Source organism: Danaus plexippus, chromosome Z, assembly GCF_018135715.1.
Source record: "Danaus plexippus chromosome Z, MEX_DaPlex, whole genome shotgun sequence".
Taxonomy (NCBI): Eukaryota; Metazoa; Arthropoda; class Insecta; order Lepidoptera; family Nymphalidae; genus Danaus; species Danaus plexippus.
In genome coordinates this window covers 2,395,953-2,417,143 of record NC_083559.1, presented here as the reverse complement: position 1 = coordinate 2,417,143, position 21,191 = coordinate 2,395,953, and the positions used below count along the sequence as shown (strand labels likewise).

At 30.2% G+C, this 21,191-nt stretch overlaps 1 protein-coding gene across 2 annotated transcripts in view; it reads right to left on the bottom strand.

The window, feature by feature from the left end:
* LOC116777621 (cAMP-specific 3',5'-cyclic phosphodiesterase 4A-like) overlaps window positions 1–19,259 on the bottom strand; it is a 79,316-nt gene extending 60,057 nt beyond the window's left edge. For both annotated transcript variants that reach the window (XM_032671279.2, XM_032671278.2), the window contains exons 1-2: window positions 18,831–19,259; window positions 15,831–15,879 (exon numbers count right to left, since the gene is read on the bottom strand). In XM_032671279.2, coding sequence (XP_032527170.2) covers window positions 15,831–15,879; window positions 18,831–18,950 — 169 coding nt within the window. In that variant the 5' untranslated portion in view covers window positions 18,951–19,259. The remainder of the gene's footprint in view (window positions 1–15,830; window positions 15,880–18,830) is intronic.
* Between the last annotated feature and the right edge of the window lie 1,932 nt (window positions 19,260–21,191).

The following is a 21,191-nucleotide window of genomic DNA, read 5'->3' as shown; positions in this document are numbered from 1 at the left end:
TCACGGCATATTTAAATAACGACAGAATATTGCATATTTGCCAAGGATGAAGAGAGTTAAGCGAATTATGGTTGCAAGCCCATCGGCGATGTAAGCGTCTAGCAAAGATATTACCCACCCACGTAGGTACAAAGAGAGGTACTTATATATAGACAGAAATACTATCTATATGAAAAATTTTGATACGAATTAAATAGTCTTAAAAATAAGTTGTCTTAAGATGATAAGTCAATCAGCTAATCTCTCTCGTGCGTAGTCAGTTTCAAGTTAAAGTTCTCAGATAGTCCACATTTATATGAAATTAATATGGGAGACAATAGTATATTTGGTACGAGTAAAAAGTTTTTAACAAGGCGTTAGTGTTGCCATTTTTATTTTAGATTTATCTTATTAAATGGTCAAGAATTTAAGTTTTCTAAATTCATATATTAGCACCAGTTTTTTTTTTAATGCTGATCAAAAAATGTCGAAACTGAAGCCACAATATTAAATCCCTTTCCGAATAATTCTGAATGACATTTCACAGATATTCAATTACTTATGATTTAGAAATAGAATTACAAGGGGAAAAATGTATATTTCAGAGTAGAGTTTAATGTTCAGTAACTTTTTTTATAATTTTAATAATACTCATTTTGTCTTTTCCCTTTACTGATCGAGTTACCAAACATATTTTTTTATCTAGTAAAATTGGCTTTAGAATAACCTAAACTTAACTAAATATTGTTTAAGTTAATATTATTTACATTATATTAGACTCAATAATATTTTATTTGTAATTAATGTAAGCAAAGTCTATCTGGCACTTTAACCACGCTATACGCTAGATAACCGCATTATTTGAAATAACCTCACATTTTTATTCATTAAAATATTCGATATCATCAGAAAAATTTCTACTCTAAAAAAAATTAAAATATTCTACAATGTTAAATGTTTTATTTATTGATAGCACATATTACTGGAGGTGTCGTAGTTTAAAAAGTATATATCCAATAATTGGCTTTATAAGAAAAAAAAAAAAAAGAAAAATTAAGAAAAGCTTGATTTTATTCAGAGCAAAATAGTAATATTATTCCTGAACAATATGATTACTGCGTCTCCATTAATGATACCGTGCTGTTGTTGTCGAAGGCTGCTCGATATTGATATTATTATAGTTACGATTAAATCACTGTACGTGTACCTAAATTGTGTCCTAATTACATCATTGAATTTTTCACTTTTAACCTAACTTTAGCTATATAATTTAGTACAAATTTATATGGTAAATATTTCAATACTATGCAAGCTTTTGCTTTCAAAGTTGGGTTGGGATTACTTATAAGATTTCTACCCAGAAGTTCATTCTTCTTGAGAGGTGTAACTTTATTCCTTGTTTTTTTGAATCGAATCTTTAAATTAATCTTGTAGACTAATATTGAGATTGTGTAAAGAAATTAAGAAACGCATTTTGAATAACATCACAAAAAAGTGAAAAGTCACAGGTCTTTAGTTGATAACAGGATTCTGATGACCCAAGGCTGTACTTAGTCTGACCACGGCCCTCATCGAATGTTACAATTTTAAATGACAAAAAAATCTCTATTTGAAGACAGTTATCTCGAGGAGCAATCATGAGACAAAATTTAAAGGAGTTCCTTTGAAATTGAGTCGCTTTGTTATATATTAATGTTTAAACTGTTATATAATTATAAAAAATATAATAAAATCAAACGTTTTAAATAAATTTGCAACACATAATATGTATATGTGTTTGCGGGTCTTAACAAAATAGTGTATAAATTAATGTATCTCTTATCAAAGTCTATGTATAAGGACTATTTACCGAAAAATATACAAATTAGCACTAATTGCTTTGAAGTCTTTGAGAGTCTAATCTTGTTTACGCACAGGTACTACGGACTGTGCAGCGGTCGGTTCATACATGATATATTTGTATATTTGAGTAATAATTTCAAAGAGCATACAAATATATATACATTTTTCATTTGTGGTAGATTAATGTTATGTTATTTTATTAATATGTTTTTTTTTTTAACTTTGTATTTTAATGTCTAAGAAGAATTCACTTGAAAGTTACTTATAAGGACGTACTGAGTAATGGAAATAATAACAAAATATATTTTTAATTTCACACAGTATCGATCGTTATTTAATAGAAATAACGTCTGCCTTTATCAAAAATTTCAACATTTTGCACTTAAATCATATTAAATCCTATCATGTAGGATTTATAGAAGACTTATAATCGCGCCTATTGTTAAATTAATACTAGCAAGATAATTATACAAAGCGTGAATATTACAAAATACAGGATGTATTAAATCATGTTAGGTACTATTTGTTATAAGAGAACATAACATGTTATAGTAACAAATTATTCACGTCTGATTTAACTTTGTTAGCGTTTAAAAATCTTACAACAGAATATCATTAGTGAATTAGCGTCGGCGAGAAGTCCTCCACTGTACACAGCTAACATAATAGCTCTTGTCAATCATTACTACAAAGTATGTCATCAATGCAAATATGATATTTAGTAATACATATATATATATATATATATATATATATATACAACTATAAATATGTAGACTTAAAACTTTCTAGTGAATAACTATTTGTATAAAGGACTACGAGTAAATCTCGTATAAAAATTTCGCATATATGTATTGTATTTTTCTTATCACTATTAATAAATGATTTGTGGCTCTGTGTCTGTGTGTTATGTTACTGTTTTATCATTATTAATGTGTATCAAAAAATTACTAAGGCAATCGTTGTGAATATTGAATAAAACGGATATCAAATTAAATGATTATATATAACGTCTTATATAATGAGATCTTTTCCGAATCATATGTACTTTCTAAGAGTAAGAGTAAGAGTATTTAGGCACCACTGGCGGACGGTGAAGGAAAACATCGTGAGGAAACCTGGTCTTATAATTTCAAATTATGAGATTGAAATCGCCAACCCGTCTTGAGCAAGCGTGGTGATCAATGCTCTAACCTACTCCATGTGAGAAGAGGCCTTTGCTCAGCAGTGGGCTCCTATAGGGTGATGATGATGATGATGATGATATAACGTCTCATTTTAGAACGTAGGAGATTTCTTTCACACAACCTTTCGTTTCACTTCCGTCTTATTCAATAAAAAGTAATTTTATCTCGTCTAAGACTTGAATTGCAAACGAACGATTATAGAACTGTATACGTCACTATCACGCCAATACGGAACGAACACCTATAAAAATAAGTGAGATTATTTCTGACATTCATGCAAGTATAATGTTTTAGTGACTTCAATCGTTAAACATAATTACCTATAGGTCAACAATGTACTATATGTGGAACAATGGATATAAAGTAAATAAATACTTACTTATAAATCATCATTCCAAGGGTAATTAAAAAACTTAATTACGACGAACAAAACTATTAAACGTCTTATATTTGGCTATAATAAAACCGCGATGATAGTGTACGTGTAGTTATAGACTGGGAATCGCGGCGCGTTAAAAATAGTCCGCCTAGAATATTTTATTTGTATAAAAGATATTCTAAGATGTGGAAAATACTCCTCAACAATTGTATTAATTTTATAATCACGGACAACAGACAAAAAACTCACATAAATTTAATTAAATTTAAAGAGGTGCAAGCAGGTAAGCTAAGCATTGTTATATTTTAGACATAATGGTCGTCTGAATATTTTTTATTTAACACTATCCGGAATGATCTATGAAAATGGCAAGATGAGTTAGAAGAAAAAGAAATTTTATTCTGAAATATATCGAATTAGGTTACTGGAAACAAAAAAAAAAAAACGAAGGAAAACGTTTTGAATTTAGTGGAATTCGAATTTCTGTTGCATGGAAAAATCATGAATTTTGATGGGTAAACAAAAATACTGAAAAGTTTTTATTTTGATGACAATTAATTTTTTTTTTTAATTTCATCTTCTATCAATATGAACTAAGACTAACTATGTTGCTGTTTAAAAAAAAAAAACTATTATTACATCCTTCAACATGTGGGACATTCAATAACGAACCGCTTTGTTTCACAATAAGCTGCACAGTGTAAAACTACATTACATGTAGCTTGTTAATTTCAAAGCACACCCGCAGCGATGTCACATCCACAACGTTATATACAAATTTAAAATTTTTATTATCTCTTACTCGGTTAAAAGCCACAGCAAAGTAATAAAGAGACATGCGATCTGTGTTATACGGCATGATGAAGTAACTAAAGAGCCGCTTTAGAGCTGAAAAGATAAAAAAAATTCAAGCTTTGTCGATGATACTAAAATGTACTTGAAGTATTTTAAAAAATAGTGAAATGCGAGTCGCGATCGCGCACTGAGAGTTCCCAACATATTTTCTATTGCTTCAGGGAAGTTCTTAAATTTTTCTTCCCATAAACTTTGTTGTTTTATCACCTCTATGCACTTATTTTTGTATATTTTTTAAATACGATATCTTAATGTTGTAGTCTGATAAGTAAAAACAACGCAGTTTCTTTCCAAACAAGTTTGTAGTGATGTTTTCATTAAGAAGGCAAAAATAAAATAAAATTGATTCTTAAAAAAAAGAATTAGCTGTATTTACCCATTTCATTGATTGAACATAAAGTGTGATTTTAGAGAGACCTATTAAAATACGATAATTTCGATTCAACAGTTATCTGCTGAAACACTCTATAATTTGTTTTTATGCTACAGAGGGCAACCGAGCAGACGGTCTACCTGATGGAGGTAGTACCGTCGCCCATGGACATCCGCAACAAAGATTTGCGGATGTGTTGCCACCCTCGATGAGGGAAGAGGGGTAGGAAAATGTGGGAAAAGGGAAGGGGTAGCAAAGGCAAACTGCAACTGGATCTCTCACTCATCGGACGAAACGCAACCATTAAAGACTACTTAACACCGATCTTCTGTGAAAGGGTGGTACTGCCCCGGTTGAGCCAGCCAGCCAGCCAGCCCATGTTCGAGCTGCAGCAACTTGACCACAGCTAGGCTCTACCGCCTTCAAAATAATTCTTGGATTTCTTCAATTGCATTCATTGTTGTAAATTACCGATTATTGGAAATGTTTTATCTGTGTAGCCCTCTACGAGGTTTAATTATATATAATTGTTATACGCACTTTGCAAATAATATAAAAATTAAAAAGATTAATAAATTAAAACGTTAATACAACTTAATAAAGTACATAAGTGTTCAAATCATTATTATATATATCAAACTTTTTCAATATGAAACAAAAGAATTTAAAAGCAAAAGAACTTGTAAAACCTTTTTTAAGAAAAACTGTAAAAATGGTTGGTAAATAAAACACTGAAAGTAACTTTCTTACCATAAACTACACTTCAAAGTATTTGCACTCAGTTGGTGCCTTGAATAACAGTATTCAGATTTTTCTTTGCAAGAAAGAATTCCAATAGACTTAATCAAAATACGTTAGATATTTATTCCATTTAATCAAAATTTAACAAGACATGATAAATAATGCTAATAATAAGCCTTAGAAATGATATTTTTCAACAAAAATGTACTACATTCTTATACTTTGAACAGCATCTGAATATAAAGAGACATCGATAAATATGACACAATTTATATAGTAAAACGAGTAGGCTGAAAATTTTATAAATAACCAGGATTCCATTAGCATCTAAATAGACACGGAAATGAAGGCGAGGCAGCTAAAAGGTGTTATTATGTAATAATGTAACTTCTTTATAGATATTATATGTTTAAATTTAGAATAACATCGAGTAGATTTATATTTCGGTATTTTTTTTTAATTATATAATCTCGGTTTATAGTTAGTTAAAAGTGAAACATTAAATAATATTAATCCGATATTACAGTTTTATATTTACGAGTATATTATTTAATAACAACGAATATACAAATTATAGTGCTTAGGAAGTGCTTGATACATAATAAACGTAAATTTGGATACATAACAAATTTCTATTGATAGTATTTATAGAACTGATTGATTATTTAATTGGTCAACCCACGATCTTGTTCAAATTCCTACGTAATTCTAGTGACTGACCCATAAAAATCACATAAATTGTACCCTTTCAGTTTGGTTGGAAATTTTTATTATTCCATCCATCAATTTTATTGTTTATTTTTCCATACATTGTAGATGTAATTCCATTTTTCATATCACTCACGTATTATATGTTGACCTCATATGTAATATCTAATATTGGCTGTCTTAATTTCATTATTTTTATTATATGTCTAATAGTAGATTTACACTCGCGTAAGAGTCGCGAGACGAGGGACGAGCCGAAGCGCTAGGTGAGAGTGTAAATATTTTGTCTCAGTTTTCGTGTCCGGAGGTGCGAGCTGTGATACGAGACGAAGCACAAGACGAGGTACGAGGCGAGAGTGTAAATGTTGTATAAAAGTGCATAAGACAGTCTTATTGCTACAAACTAATAATTTATCTAAACATTAATAATGTTAGCTATAATGAAGATACAAAGTAATGAATTATGTGGTTCAAAACATCGTATTCCCAAAGTATCAACGACAGCGTCCTTGTCCGCGTTGCATTTTGTTAACGAAGGTATTTAAAATAATAGTAAATTGTTTAACAGGCAGTTAAACCAAACACACGTAGACAATTGAACGAGAGACACAATCATCTTTAAAATTGATTTCATATTATTTATAGCAATGAAAGGTCAAATATGTGAAGTACGCAGCGAAATTTATTGAAAACCAATATACATAGATATTGGAAGCCAATGTCCATTTACTAATTTGATTTCATTTCAGTTTGAGCGTACATATTTGCTTGATAATCAAGTAAGTACGTGGGCACTTATACGCTTCAGGTTCTCGTGTAAATTAATTTAATAATTCAATATTACTCAAATTTATTATAAATATTTTGATAAACACTAACTTAATGTATCGGTTTTTAATGAACTCGTTTACTAAAAAGAGATGATGCATGTTAAATATTTTTGCTTTTTAAATTTTAAAATTCAAGATTCAGTTTTTATGTATATTTTTTAAGCCTAAAAATTAATTGCCCGCTATTTTTTCCGAAAAAAAAAAGAATAGTGTAATATTAGAATATTTGTATGGGAATTTAAATTTTAGTTGCTTTTCATAGACGATTTAACGATTCTTTTTTTAAATTTTTTATAAACAAAATATAGATATAACTTGTAAAGTTTCTGTACAGATAATATTTTCAAGTTGTCAAGATCGGACAGCTTTAAAAGCGAAATTTCAAATTGGCTACTTATAAGCAATTATTAAAATGAAGTATTGATAAATAAAATTCATTTACATAACACGTGAACCTCTTCAATCACATCAATGGCAGCAATAATCATCCAATATCTGTGCTAATTTAATTTTGACGGTGAAAACTCGTGAATATAATAAAATAAAGGTCGAATAATATAACGATGGATAGTTTTATTGTTGATTAATTTATAATTACATTTCGTGACACAAAACCTTAAGAGTTTGGGTTTATAAATAAACATATATATATATATATATATATAAATAATATGATAATGTGCCAGCCACCAGCCAGTGTTAATAACGGCGTTGTGATAATATAAATAACAGTTTATATGAAGACGTATTGCGGTGTATGCGTAGGCAGGAAGAAATGCTGCCGTCCGAAGTCAGAAGTCTAAATTCAGTTTTCGCAAGCCGGCACTTTAATTACCGTCATCTTATTGAGTCATTCGTAAATTTGTTTAGAAAACCAGAATTATAAAAATAAACATAACGATTTTATCGATATCTGCTTTAGGTTGGAGCTTTTCAATGTCTCGATTATATATATATATATTTTCTTTTATATAAACATATGTATTTGATAAATCTGAGTAATAATCAAATGTTTGAGTTAAAGTGGTCCCATTATATCGTTATCTGGTATTATCTGTATTTGCATCTATCCAACGACATAATGATAACTCCAATTTGTATAAATACTAAATTTGATAGCTCACTGTTAAAAATTATATTATAAGAATTACATATTAATTAACTAGTGCAATAAACACAAAAGCGAATGATGGAATTCAGCGTTTTAATAAATTTATAATGATTTTGTTTCGTCTCTTTACGACGACAGAGCGAGAGGATAGTAATTAAACGGTTTATTTAGTCGAATCAATTTAATGACTATCAGTACTTATAATTAATGAAGTAAATCGACATTCGACACGCAAAACACTCAATGATTTCACCAAAATATGTTTTTAAATTTAACGTCATGTTCGGAAATTTTTGATATCTATTATATATTTTTACTTAAACACTTTTCCTTGGTAATACAAAAAATATATATTTATTTCGTTATATTGGAGGAACTAATGTTTTATCTACTCAAAGGTTGGCTGCGGCTGGATGCGGTTTGTTCTCGTTTAAGTGTGAGCACAAAGTATAGGTCTCATGATAGGGAATTAATTGGTCGGTACTGCTCTAAACAGTGTTTAAATTCTACATAATTAGGTCCATTAATACATGCTCGTATCTGATGGTCTGTCGAATTGAAATAGTACATTTTAAACACACGTATAAATAATATTAACACTTTATAACAGTTTCCTGTTTACATCAATGTAATTATTTAATAGTACATAATTTAGTTATTACATTTAAAGATGCAGTTAGTTTGTTATATAAATTATTTTTAGTTATTTACTTATATTTGGATTACGGGCTGTATTTTTTTTTTTATTCTCTCTATAGAACAAATTTTAACGTTATAAGTTTATGTTTTATATAACAGGGCATAATTACTTCATCCACGAAAACCTTCCAAATGGAAGCTGTAAGTTCTTTAATTTAGATCTTCATTTGAATTTAAATGAAAAACTGGCAATAATAAAAATATCTCTCATTAGAGATCTCAGCGAGGAAACCTTCTTAGAGACGTCCGTTTAGATTCGTAGAGTAGACTAAGAAAAAGTATTATCTGTAGTTATAGTCACGATTATGTAACTAAAAAAATTAAGATTTTAATTGTTTCATAAATTATATGGAATATTTCTTTGAAGACAGCATTCGGATAAAATAAATCTCAAACCAGGATTTAAGGGCAATAAGTTCAGGAAATTTCCTTAATAGACAAAATATTTAATGAAAGGGCCTGGGATGGATCCATCAAAAAAATCACTTTTATAGGTGAAGTGTGTTTGTACGTACAATATAACATGCACTTTCCGACGGACACACAACTGTAGCTCCGAAGAAAAACACGGAAATATGATTCACTTTTACGCAAACCTAACATGTAGCGGATACTTAAACTTTGAATCTAATCTATTTTATACATCAGCTTTTAAGTTAAGAAAACGAATAGTGCAAAATATAAAAGTATTCATTTCTAATAAATTAATTTTCTAAATTTCATTCTTATACTTTTAGAAACACTAAATATAACTACAATATATAATCGACAAATAGAATACGACCATAAATGATGATTTCAAGTTCAGAATAAAGACTAATCAAATTCATATCAGTTCAGTTGATTAATAGGAATAACATTATTTTTGAAATAAGATGACAATACACACATCGAGGAATCTTCGCTACGCATTATATTTGCATAACAAAATCGTTTCTGCTTATGAGATAGTTACTTTATTTAATTTATAGTATTTCTTAAGCATTTTATATAAAAACTTGCGAATGCGAAGTTTGTGATTCGCCTGTGTCAAATTAAAAAGGATTACAGTATTAGTTTTCGCTTCACGTATTGATTTTATTTTATATAGAGAAAACGTTTCTATTCGCTTTGTCAACTTGGACCTGCACTTCATTAATAAGGACCTTAAATATTTTAAGTATCAATTGTACTAAGAATCGGAATGTTGGAAGGGTGACACGGTTCTTTGAGAAAGCACGGAACATTATTATGGATAAACTTGAACACTTTCAATGAAATGTGTATAAGTTAAAGGTAACCCTTTGGAAGGTGGTAGAGCCTAGCTGCGGTCAAGTTACTACAGCTCGAACATGGGCTGTCTCGACCGGGGAAGTACCACCCTCTCACAGAAGATCGACGTGAAGTAGCCTGTAGTGGCTGCGTTTCGTCCGATGAGTGAGAGTGCCGGTTGCCCTTTCCCCGTTCCCACCTTTTCCTAGCATTTCCTTATTCCCACCCCTCGCTTTTCCTCAAAAATCAAGCTTGGCAACGCATCCGCAACATAGATGTTGCGGATGTCCATGCCCATGGTCACTACTGCCCAACAAGTAGGCTGTCTGCTCGTTTGCCACCTTTCACATAAAAAAACCCAAATCCTACGAGTCGAGATTGCATGAAAAAGAATTTATTGCCATATCATACTCGAACATTATAACGAAAATGCGTTTTCTTGCATGGTACTCAATTTATTTTTGAAATTGTCGGCTTTCATTGACAAATACTCCATACTAAATTAACCCATCTTAAAAAGATGTTGGTAAATTAATGCTGTTCAACCGGTTGGCGAGCGCAATGATAGTCTATGATTATTTAATTTTTGGTAGACAATGTTCCCGTTGCAAAAAAAGAGAGTGAATGCAGGCCCTCCCCTAGGGGGACCAGCGCTGGCTATTTTCGCCAAAACTCACTGAATAGAGACGACGATTGGTTTTTGGGGAACTCTTTGGATACTTTCTATAGGAATTTGTTGATAATATTTCGAATACTACAGGATACTAATAAAGGTTATCAAGTCTCTATGTGCTTCAATACAGTTTCTAGTTCCTTATAATCCATAACATAACAAAAGTCATTAATTCCTTACTAACGTGTTACATATAACGTTTGATATATGTATATAACGCTGTAATATAGAAGAATAGAAAAACGGTTTTGACAATTTATCTTTTAGAAGAGTTCTTATTTTATAAAACAATTCTTATATACTATATTATATAAAATGAATATTTTATAATAAAACTATAACCCGTTCCTTGTAATGATAATAAAATATTGTATAATTTATATAAAAAGAGACGATCTGAAACATTATTTCAAAAAAACATAAAGGTTTGATCTTTAGTTGCTTGAGAAAATTATCATAGAATTATTGAACATAGGATTTATTGAAAAAACGGTAAAATTAATAAAGAATAGAATACAAATAAACACACTGTTCGATTTTTTCCACTAGCTTTTCATGTAAGGTTTCGTTAGCTAGTTCGAAGTTTCTATAAGTTGGTTGTCTGCACACAAAGCAAAAGTTCCAGTGACAACAAGAATGTTCTTAGTAAAAACTACTTTGTCTTTAACGGATATATATGAATTAAATTAAATATTTACACAATATGTCAGTCTGGAAATCACGTGCCGCCAGGGTTGCATGAATCAAAGATAACAAGTTATTCTTTTGATCGATTGTGCAAAGTGATGTGCCGGATATCCCATTCCGTAACTTTCTTCGCGGACCAATTTTTTATTAATACTACATTGTATACTAAAGGAATAGAATGAGAATGAAAAAAGTATTAATTTAAAAACACGCCTCTGTCAGGCGAAACGAAACAGATTGAGTGGAAACTGTTTAGATTCCCGCCAACTGACTTCAGTGTATTGACATCAAAGTTAAATATATTTCAGCATTTCTACCGTAGTAACTAAGTAGTTTGTGTAGTTCAACAAACCTCCTTTCTCAATTGATGATAATGGTAATGATAAAATCAATGTCTCTCAATTTGCTAATGACAGCTAACACAGAGAATACGAACCATTCGAAGTGGATGTCAATATTGTCTACTACCTCACTGTCATGACAATAATAGAACCTATATAAAATGTAAAGGTATATCTTAGGGAAAAACTACCTACCAACAACAATCCCAGGGTTATTATTTTATTGTTTCTTTGTGTCTTTCACACACACACACACGCGCGCTTGCATTCACGCACTCACTGCACACATAAACTGTGTTTTGAATATTTATACAAAGGAATCATGTAAATATAGCAATAACATGGTTTTTTATAACTATTTATCAGATCTCGAAAATACTGTCATATTTATACTAATAAAATAATAGTTGCAGCAATTCGAATAAAAAAAAATATGAGGCATTTTTATTCACAAACTTTATCTATAAAAAGCCTACGTTATATGTAATAAAATTTTCATAAGTAATTCCATCATTTCATAATAAAATAAATATAAAACTTAACTTATATTTTAAAAAATTTTATACGCAAAAATTTCGTTCGCATGCCAGCATTCCGTCACTGAATTCTCTCACTATTCACTCGTATAAAATTTTTAATTTGAATCCGAACTAACTTCTATGCAGTTTTAAAACTTTTAAAATGCACAATGACATTTAATACAACTTCAACGTATGTTAAAATGTTACATGCGAAACATATTATCTGTCTGTAAGTTTCTGTATTCACAACAGCTACGTTTCATTCTAAAAACTTTTTTCCAAAAGCTTTTTAAATCTGTATTCAATTTTAATGAAACATTTCAGAGATATATTTTCTATTAATTAGAGTTTACCATTGCCCTTTTTGAAAATGCTTATTGCCGTATAACAAAATATATTATTATTTAGTTTATTGTGACTTTACAATATTTTCAATTTATATTTAGGAATCTTTTGATTAGAAATTGTAGCCCGGGTTTTACACTCGCGTACGAGTCGCGAGACGAGCCGCGAGCCAAAGCACAAGGTGACAGTTTAAATAGTCTCTCGATTGTAAATTACAAACGATTCCCAGTCTCAATACACTCTTAATAAGAACGGTAATTTACACTATCGCTTCGCGACTCGTACGCGTGTGTAAATTCCGGGTTAGCATTTTGATAATTCATTGAGTGTCACGGAGCTAACCTGTGAACGGCCCGTTGCAAGGTCAACATCGTATCCCTATACATATGATAACGATTCCAGTAGTACAATAACATTATCGCATTTGTGTTGATAGGATACTTATCCTATGTTAATTTTTCTAAACCAACTCGTTTATCCGTTTGATTTTATAAGAGGCGGATAAAAACTAAAAATATTTTTATAAGACTTCCTTATGTGCATTAAATTATCGTTTTAATGCAGATAATACATGATATCCTTTTATGTATATATAATAAAAAATTTTGGATTTCGCAAATTAATTACCTTCTACATATCGTTATCACATGAATTGGTTATCATAAAAATTTTTGAAGCGATTGCAAATTTGCTTGCAGATCAATAAACACAATTCCTATGTACCTACTTTTTGCATGTAACATGATCTCTATTATTATAGTAATAAGAGTGACACGAGCAAGGTGTACGTGTAATCGGTACAAGATAAAATTTAATGTGGAAGGCTGATTTCTCGTGATAAAAATGTCACTGATGGTATCTTATACTAGGTACTATTCACATGTTATACAAGTTGTATTCAACGGTAGCCAATTGTCGTAATTTTGTTAACAATATCAGATATCAGATTTAATAAAAATTTAATACTTTATTGATACTTGACATTGGCTTATATATTTAATGCTTCAAAATTACATACACGGATTTAATTTTATCCTACAGTGTTTATTTATCTTATTATTATATTATAAATTGCTTTTATCTCATACTCTGTGTGTACTTTATAGAGGTTTTCTTAGAAATTTGTAAATATATTTGTTTTAATTTAAAAATTGGACAACTGCTCTCTTATTACTGGTGTCTATATAGTTAGTATGTACATAATGATTTTAACATCAAAGTGGTCCTTATAAAAATGTTAACCATCATATAGACGGAACAATTATCACACGGGTTGCCATACATTGATATTTTTAAATTTGAACATAAAAAATTAATTGTCTTACGTAAATCTTGATTGCAAAGTCTAATTTTGAGTCACCTAACATTCGAAGACTAAAGCCATTGCTTTTGCTTTGCTTGTTATTGCAATTTATCAAAATATATTTAATATTCAAAATACCTAATAACAATGTCAGAAGTCATACATTTAGTAATGGGTGCATTAAGGAAGTAATTTACTACGTGATAACACAATAAGAACGAGTAACACACACCAATCTACTGATAAAATAATCTACAATAATTGAATATTATTAATAAATTTAACTTTATTGCATTCATATAACATGAGGTACATATATCACTGTAGTGTTTTATTTCATCAAAGCTATATTTTTTTATGCTGACGATTATCTGTTGTAGAATTTGCACAAACAAATATATGTATCTTGTATCAGCGAACATAACCCAGGCGTGGGATAACTATTCAAGTAAGAAATTATATAGATTTAAACGCATATATTAATTATTTGTATTCTCATGTAAAATACGCGCGATTATGTAACTCACAATATTTATCTTGTGGACACAAAAACTAATGGGCGAATATAGTTTTGTGCGATTGCATTAAGTACCCCGGCCGACGGAAATGAACCGAATACACTTTGATGAAACATTATTTCGTCTTTAATTACCCACTGTAGGAGCCAATAATAGCGCAATTCAAAACATCTGGATAATCAGATATTGGAAGCTGAGATATATAGAAAATATTATGAAGTTTGTTTGTAAGGCAATTATTTAAATTTAAAATTGATCCGTACCCAACAAAGCTTGATACAATTGAACGTTAGAAGCCGTCTGTAATTGTCTTTTTTTAACAAAGTTAGTCACCATATGCTGTTGAGACACGACGTTTGTAACGGGCTGCTCTAAAAATAACCCTTAACTTGAACCAATATAAGTCACACATATGTATCTCTGCTGTCAACAAGATTTAAGAATTGTAAGCAATTGTATTTCTTAGAGTACGCAAAGAAATTGATCAGTATTCGATACGACAATCTCGTAAGATCAAATTTTTCAGCCACTTTCTCCTAACATTCTTATCATACGGAGACGAAACGTGGCCCCTCGTCTAAGGGATAGTGCATTAACTCAGCGAGCTCTTAATAAAGTTATACCACAAAGAACTAAAGTCAGGTATATGGCGTGCGGAATTAGCACGATGAAATGGAAATCGTTCGGACACGTCTTCCCAGATCCGATTATCGATGGAGCTGAAACTTGTTAGTGGAGACCGCTTTTAGGTAGACATAAGAGGATTCCTAACTGGCTGGCTGGCTTGGATCGTTCTGCAGCACTAAAAGCGGCCGATTTGAGAGATGGCGATTAACAGCTGGTTGTGCCTCGAGTAGAACCGACACAGTTGGCGGTTTGACTTACATTAAGAATTGAAAGACGGCGTGCTGATTAGGCATTCGATGAAGCATTTGTTGATGTTTGTTTATCATTTTAAGTGTTCCGTCTGGAAGAACACTCGAGCGTGCGAAATCGGTACTTGGATTGTTTACTTATAAGGAACTAACATAAAAATCAACATCAATCAGCTAGCTGTTAGATGGTACAATTATAATGATCATAACTATTAATGTAAGTCCTAATATTGGATTTCAATTTAGATTGATAGGCAAGCCTAAATTTCATTGTCATTTAACGCCAGTGGGTGGTTACAAAACAAATTGCTTATTCAAAACGAAATGTTTACAAAGATAAGTCGTCTCATTTAACTAGTCTAGTCTAGTTCGTTATTAAATAATTTTCAAAGAAATAGAGTGCTCAATTTAAATTTCGAATATAATTTATTTGCTTTAAAATTCAATGCATAATTGTAATTGTGGAATGTCATCAGTTTAATAAAGCTATTATTTCCAGATTGGATTAATACACACTTTATTAATATCGCGGCTGAGTGTCGGGGTTATTCATAAATTTGAATATAAATTTATATTTGAGCACGGGATTTTTTTGAATTTTGTTATACTTACTTATATGGTCGGAGTCATTAGATAACATTGACAATCGATCCTCGATTTTCTGAAACAACAACATAGTTATTTTAATATACAATATAAGAAACATTAAAAATAGTTTATAAATATTTGTGGTAGGGTTAAGCTACGCTAGAGGAACATCGTCGAAAATTCCTACAGCCGGTGTTTAAAAAATGTCGTTTCATTCACCGTAAGCGAAACAACTCGGTCAAGACAAAAATTTATAGTGCCACCAAGGCCTTTACACGTTCAGAATTTTCAAAATAGTGTCATTTGTTCTGAATGTTAATTACGGTGGGCTCGTAATATGTTGCTTCGAAAATTACGTTACAAATTTAAATGCGAAGAAAAATACGTGAGCAACACCGACAATACTTACATATAATTGAAATAACGTTTATCAGGATTCGGCCCATAGATCGAATTTTATAATATATATATTTTTTATCTATTCTTTAATTCGTAATACTGACTACTTATCTTAACGTTGACAGTGAAAATTTTGAGTTTATACTACATATAGTAAATTAATAAATAATATATAGAACAATGTATGTAATGTATATACATTATTTATTTTTTTTGTAGAAATCCGTATGTTTATTTCTAACATATAATTCATTACCCAAGTGCAGGGTGAAGATGTAAGTATACAAACAATGTTCTTGATGTGATAGCGTCTAAACGAGAAAGCGCTCCCTTAATGTTATTCCATACAGATGTCTCGCTTCTGGGTTTCGTGTTCGAAAAATAAGATAGTTTTTTTTTTTCTAATAAAAAATAATATTCGATATCAATTATTATGTAATGAAAAATTAATTATTCAATGCGAATAAACGTATTAGTGGAATTAATATGACAATAGTATTGAAATGAAAGCATTGTTAATATAGTAATAGGATTTATTCTACATATTCGACGAACGAGCGTATTAAAATTATATATAATAAGATATTACGTATATAATGCATAAAAGCGTAGTATATTTACATAATATTGAAACGTGATTAATTAGTTAATATATTTTAACTTATATTTAATTCTGTTAGTAAATTTTTATGTGTGATATATTAGTATTTTTTTATGAATAATAAAAAATCTTTTTCATGTAATATTAAGATGCATCATGTGCCTGATGCATTTAAGAGAAAACTTCGCGTTCCGTCGCTTGTGCTTGCTTTATAGTGAAGTGGTCATATTACATGTGCTTTGTTCACACCTTGCTTCAAGCCTGGTTGTTGTACATAAAAAAAAGTCGTTCTAAAATTAATATGAAAAATTCAAAATTCGTTTCTATTCTATAAAGTATTATTCATATATATTTATGTGAAATGTTTTAGAATATTTCATTCAGTCACCTCTGTATATTGTGCTTATAAAAATGTAAATTTTTAAAACTGTCTCATGTTTGGATGTCAACTTTGATATGTCTCGGATCAATGTGTAGTCTTTGAAACACAACTCGGTGTATTGTGATCACATTTGATCACAGTCACATACCAAGCCTTTGCCTTGCTTCATATTCCATGCATATACTGCATGCAATTTCATTTTAAGGACACTTTGTATGAACATTGTTTGTTTGACACATATATTCAATTTCTTCGATTCTTTGTTATAAATAACATTATTATTTTGTATCACATCTATATGTTATCTGTAGTATTTTTATATTGCATATGATTTTTATGGAAAGTATTTATATTAAGATGTGAGTGAAATAAACAGCTTTATTTGGTCTTTAATGACAGGAATGCCGTCTCCATGGTGGCATTACAGTGATAAATTAATCAAAATTTTTTTTTTGTTGAACCGTTTTAATTCCAATTTTTCATATCGATCAAAAACAAAACAATATTTTATTTATTTGTTTTTATTATTTCTAATTTTATTTATAAAATCATTACTTATATATTCTGTTAGTTCTGACAATATTAGGCATATGTAGAGCCAGTGCAATTTTAGTGTTAAGTGTCTTTTTCTAACGAAACCCCAATAACCCAAATACTGTAAAATATTTTTTTTTCATATTTGTGATATATGTTTGTATGTTATTATTTTATTTTAAATAGCATCAAATTAAGACAAACTTTTTGTAATGAAATGTATGAAGATGTCAAAACATTTGCCTGTTTTAAACTAGTCCTATTATACCAAAAAATAAAATTTAAAAAGTTAAAGTTAATAATATAAATCCAATATGTTATAGGAAATTAAAGGAAAAATAGCTAATGTCCATGTAAGGAAGTCTTTTATGTAGTTTAAATTTAAAAATATGTGTACATGAAAATTAACTAAACCTATATCACTATATTTATTACTAAACATAAATTATGCATAATGATATTATTGATTTGCTATTAAAATATTGTTTATAATTATTTTGACATCATTTTAATGCATCATACATTAATGTATTTACATTAATATTTTTCAGAGATTATTTAAAAAAAGAAAAATATATATATATATACAATTTTAATAAATGGAACATGTCGCCATATTTTAAAACGCAAAAGTAACCTATACTGGTTAAATAATCATATTTGTTTAATATTATTTAAAGTTTTAACATAAATATAGAATATTTTTATAAATAGATAATAAATGCTTATCACGCAAATATGGCTACAAGATTTACAACTTTGTTGTTGACATTTATTTAAGTAAAAATCAAGGAATACTCAAGATCGTCTCAGTGAAAACCAACTTTCACTTAGTCCAAACAACGATTCATTAGCATATAACAAAGAAAATAAAGCTGAATAAGTTTAGAAATCTTCATGTTGGACATATTAATACACGGTATTATTCATAGGCCAGCGTAACACTCTAATTAGAATTCGTATTATATATAAACAAATTGATTAGCTCGGGTAGTGTACTGTGCGACCGCACGATAAAACTGTCGTTATTACAAGAAACACATGCAAAATACCTAAAACTGGTATCGAGGTAAATATAAATAAATAATTTTCGTTGAGAAAATCATACCAATGTGTCTTGATCGCCGAGCTCGCGATAATAAGACTCGCTGCTGCCTCGCCTGCTGCTGACACACATTGCTCTTCGTAACAAGCCCGACAACATCGAGCAAAACCCACATTGTTGCATAGTTATATTTTATGTATTAATCAAACAAGCGATTCAAGTTAGTTAGAAACTACAGAAACCGACAGCGATAAAAATTTACGTACACCACTATAAAACTCACTGGATTTCTGAAACTTCTTACATTTTGAGATAAAATAACTTGTAAGACCACGAAACGGACTCAGCGGTACAAGTTATATGTCATGATTTTAATGAAAATAGTTGTTTAGTGAAATTGTATCGTGATAGTTGTATTTGCACGCGGCTATCGCAATGATGGCTGGCAGTCAACTACGGCACTGAACGCGGGCGACGGGCCACACTCCACAGCTGCCGTATATTACGGATAGCTAGAAACGTGCGCTTCCTTTGCGCGACGGCGCGACGTTATTATTGCCCTATTAGAAAATACCTTTTAATGTAAATAGAAATCCGTAGAATAAAATAATAAGAATATTGCTGTTGTTTTTTTGGTAATATTTTTCATTATATTCCTTACAATTTTTACGTAATATATGTATAAATAAATCTGGTGCTATACCATGAATATATATTTAAAAAAATATTCGTATTATTTTATGTCTTCACTTGTTTCAAATGGTAATACTAACTTACAAACATTAAAATACTTAGATGAAATTTTATAAAGATATCTTTTAATCAGTGTGGCTTATAAAGATTAAAAAGATAACAACGAGTATAGTATCGTTCTATCAAAAACTTAACGTGAAAAAAATAACAACTTATACAAAACGCGCAATAATATGGTCCGTGAAATTATAAGATAATTAGTTTCCATTATAGGGTTTACCAAACGTTTCATAAAAATGAGATGTAAAAAACATATTTCTTTAATGTTTTTTTATTGGTACATTTGAAATATTGAACTCATACATTATTATATAAGAGTATCGAATCAAATGCTATCTTTAATCGGACTGAGAATAAAAGTTCAACAATACACTAAAAACAAAAAATATAAATTTTGAAAACCGCTTGCTATTGGCAATAGTCTGAAACAATACAGCAATTGACAATAAATGGGAACACGTATTCTAATTTGCGAATTATTCAGATAATTCTGACGTTAAAAAACTGTCAATGTTTTATAAGGTTTTAAGTATTTAAAAATCACCACAAAATTTATTTTTAACTTCGATGTGCTAAATCGTATTTAGAATATAAGTTTTTTTTATTGCTGCTAATGTGCATTGATGCTTATAGACTCATTTGTAAGCAATTTAGAAGGAGAAGGTAGTGGAATATATAGTTTAAACCAGCTTTTGTCCGTAAACTCTTCCGTCAAAAAAGTTAAATGTTTGTCAAATCTAAGTAGTGCCTCAACTTGCTTGATAAACTAAGTCTCCTTAAAAATAGAAGTTTTTTACTCTAGGCAAAAGTTAGATATATATTATAGTTGTATGTTATAATGATATGTTCTTTGGAGAAGTTTTTTGATAGATCAATAATTTTTACGGTACCATCGGGTTTGCAACATTTTTCATTGGTATTTTCTCTTATTTGTCGTATCTTTATGATATATAGCTTATAGCCGTCCTCGTTAAATTGGCTATTAAAAATTGCAAAATTCTTTCAAATCCTAAAAAAACTGTCAAGATTAGGCCAAATTTGCTCTCCTCCTATAAGACCTTTAATATATAAACGGTATGTAGATGACACCTTCACAATATTAAATAAAAATAAAACATCTGCTTTTCTGAACCATCTTAATTCTATCAATAGTAAGATTCAGTTTACTATAGAATTGGAGGCAAATAATTCTTTAGCTTTCCTTGATATACTTGTCGTTAGGAATCCTGACAATACTTTGGGACATACTGTTTATAGGAAACCCACACACACGGACAGGTACCTCAATGGTAACTCACACCACCACCCTATACAGTTAGCTACCGTTGGCAAATCTTTGTTACAGAGAGCCCAACACCTTTGTGATGCTGACCACCTAGAGGCCGAGCTGCAGCATGCTCTCATCATCAACAACCTGCCCGTGCCTCGCCAGCATCGCAAGAACCACCTGAAGCCACCCACAGTTGAACGACAACCTGCGATACTACCATATGTGAAGGGAGTTACTGACAGAATAGGCAATATTTTGAAGAAGGTTTCCATTAAAACTATTTACAAACCACATAAGAAAGTGAGCCAATTCTTGAGACCAATCAAGAGTAACATTCCTTTACAACAAGCGGGTGTATACAAACTCGACTGTGACTGTGGCTTGTCATACATTGGACAGAC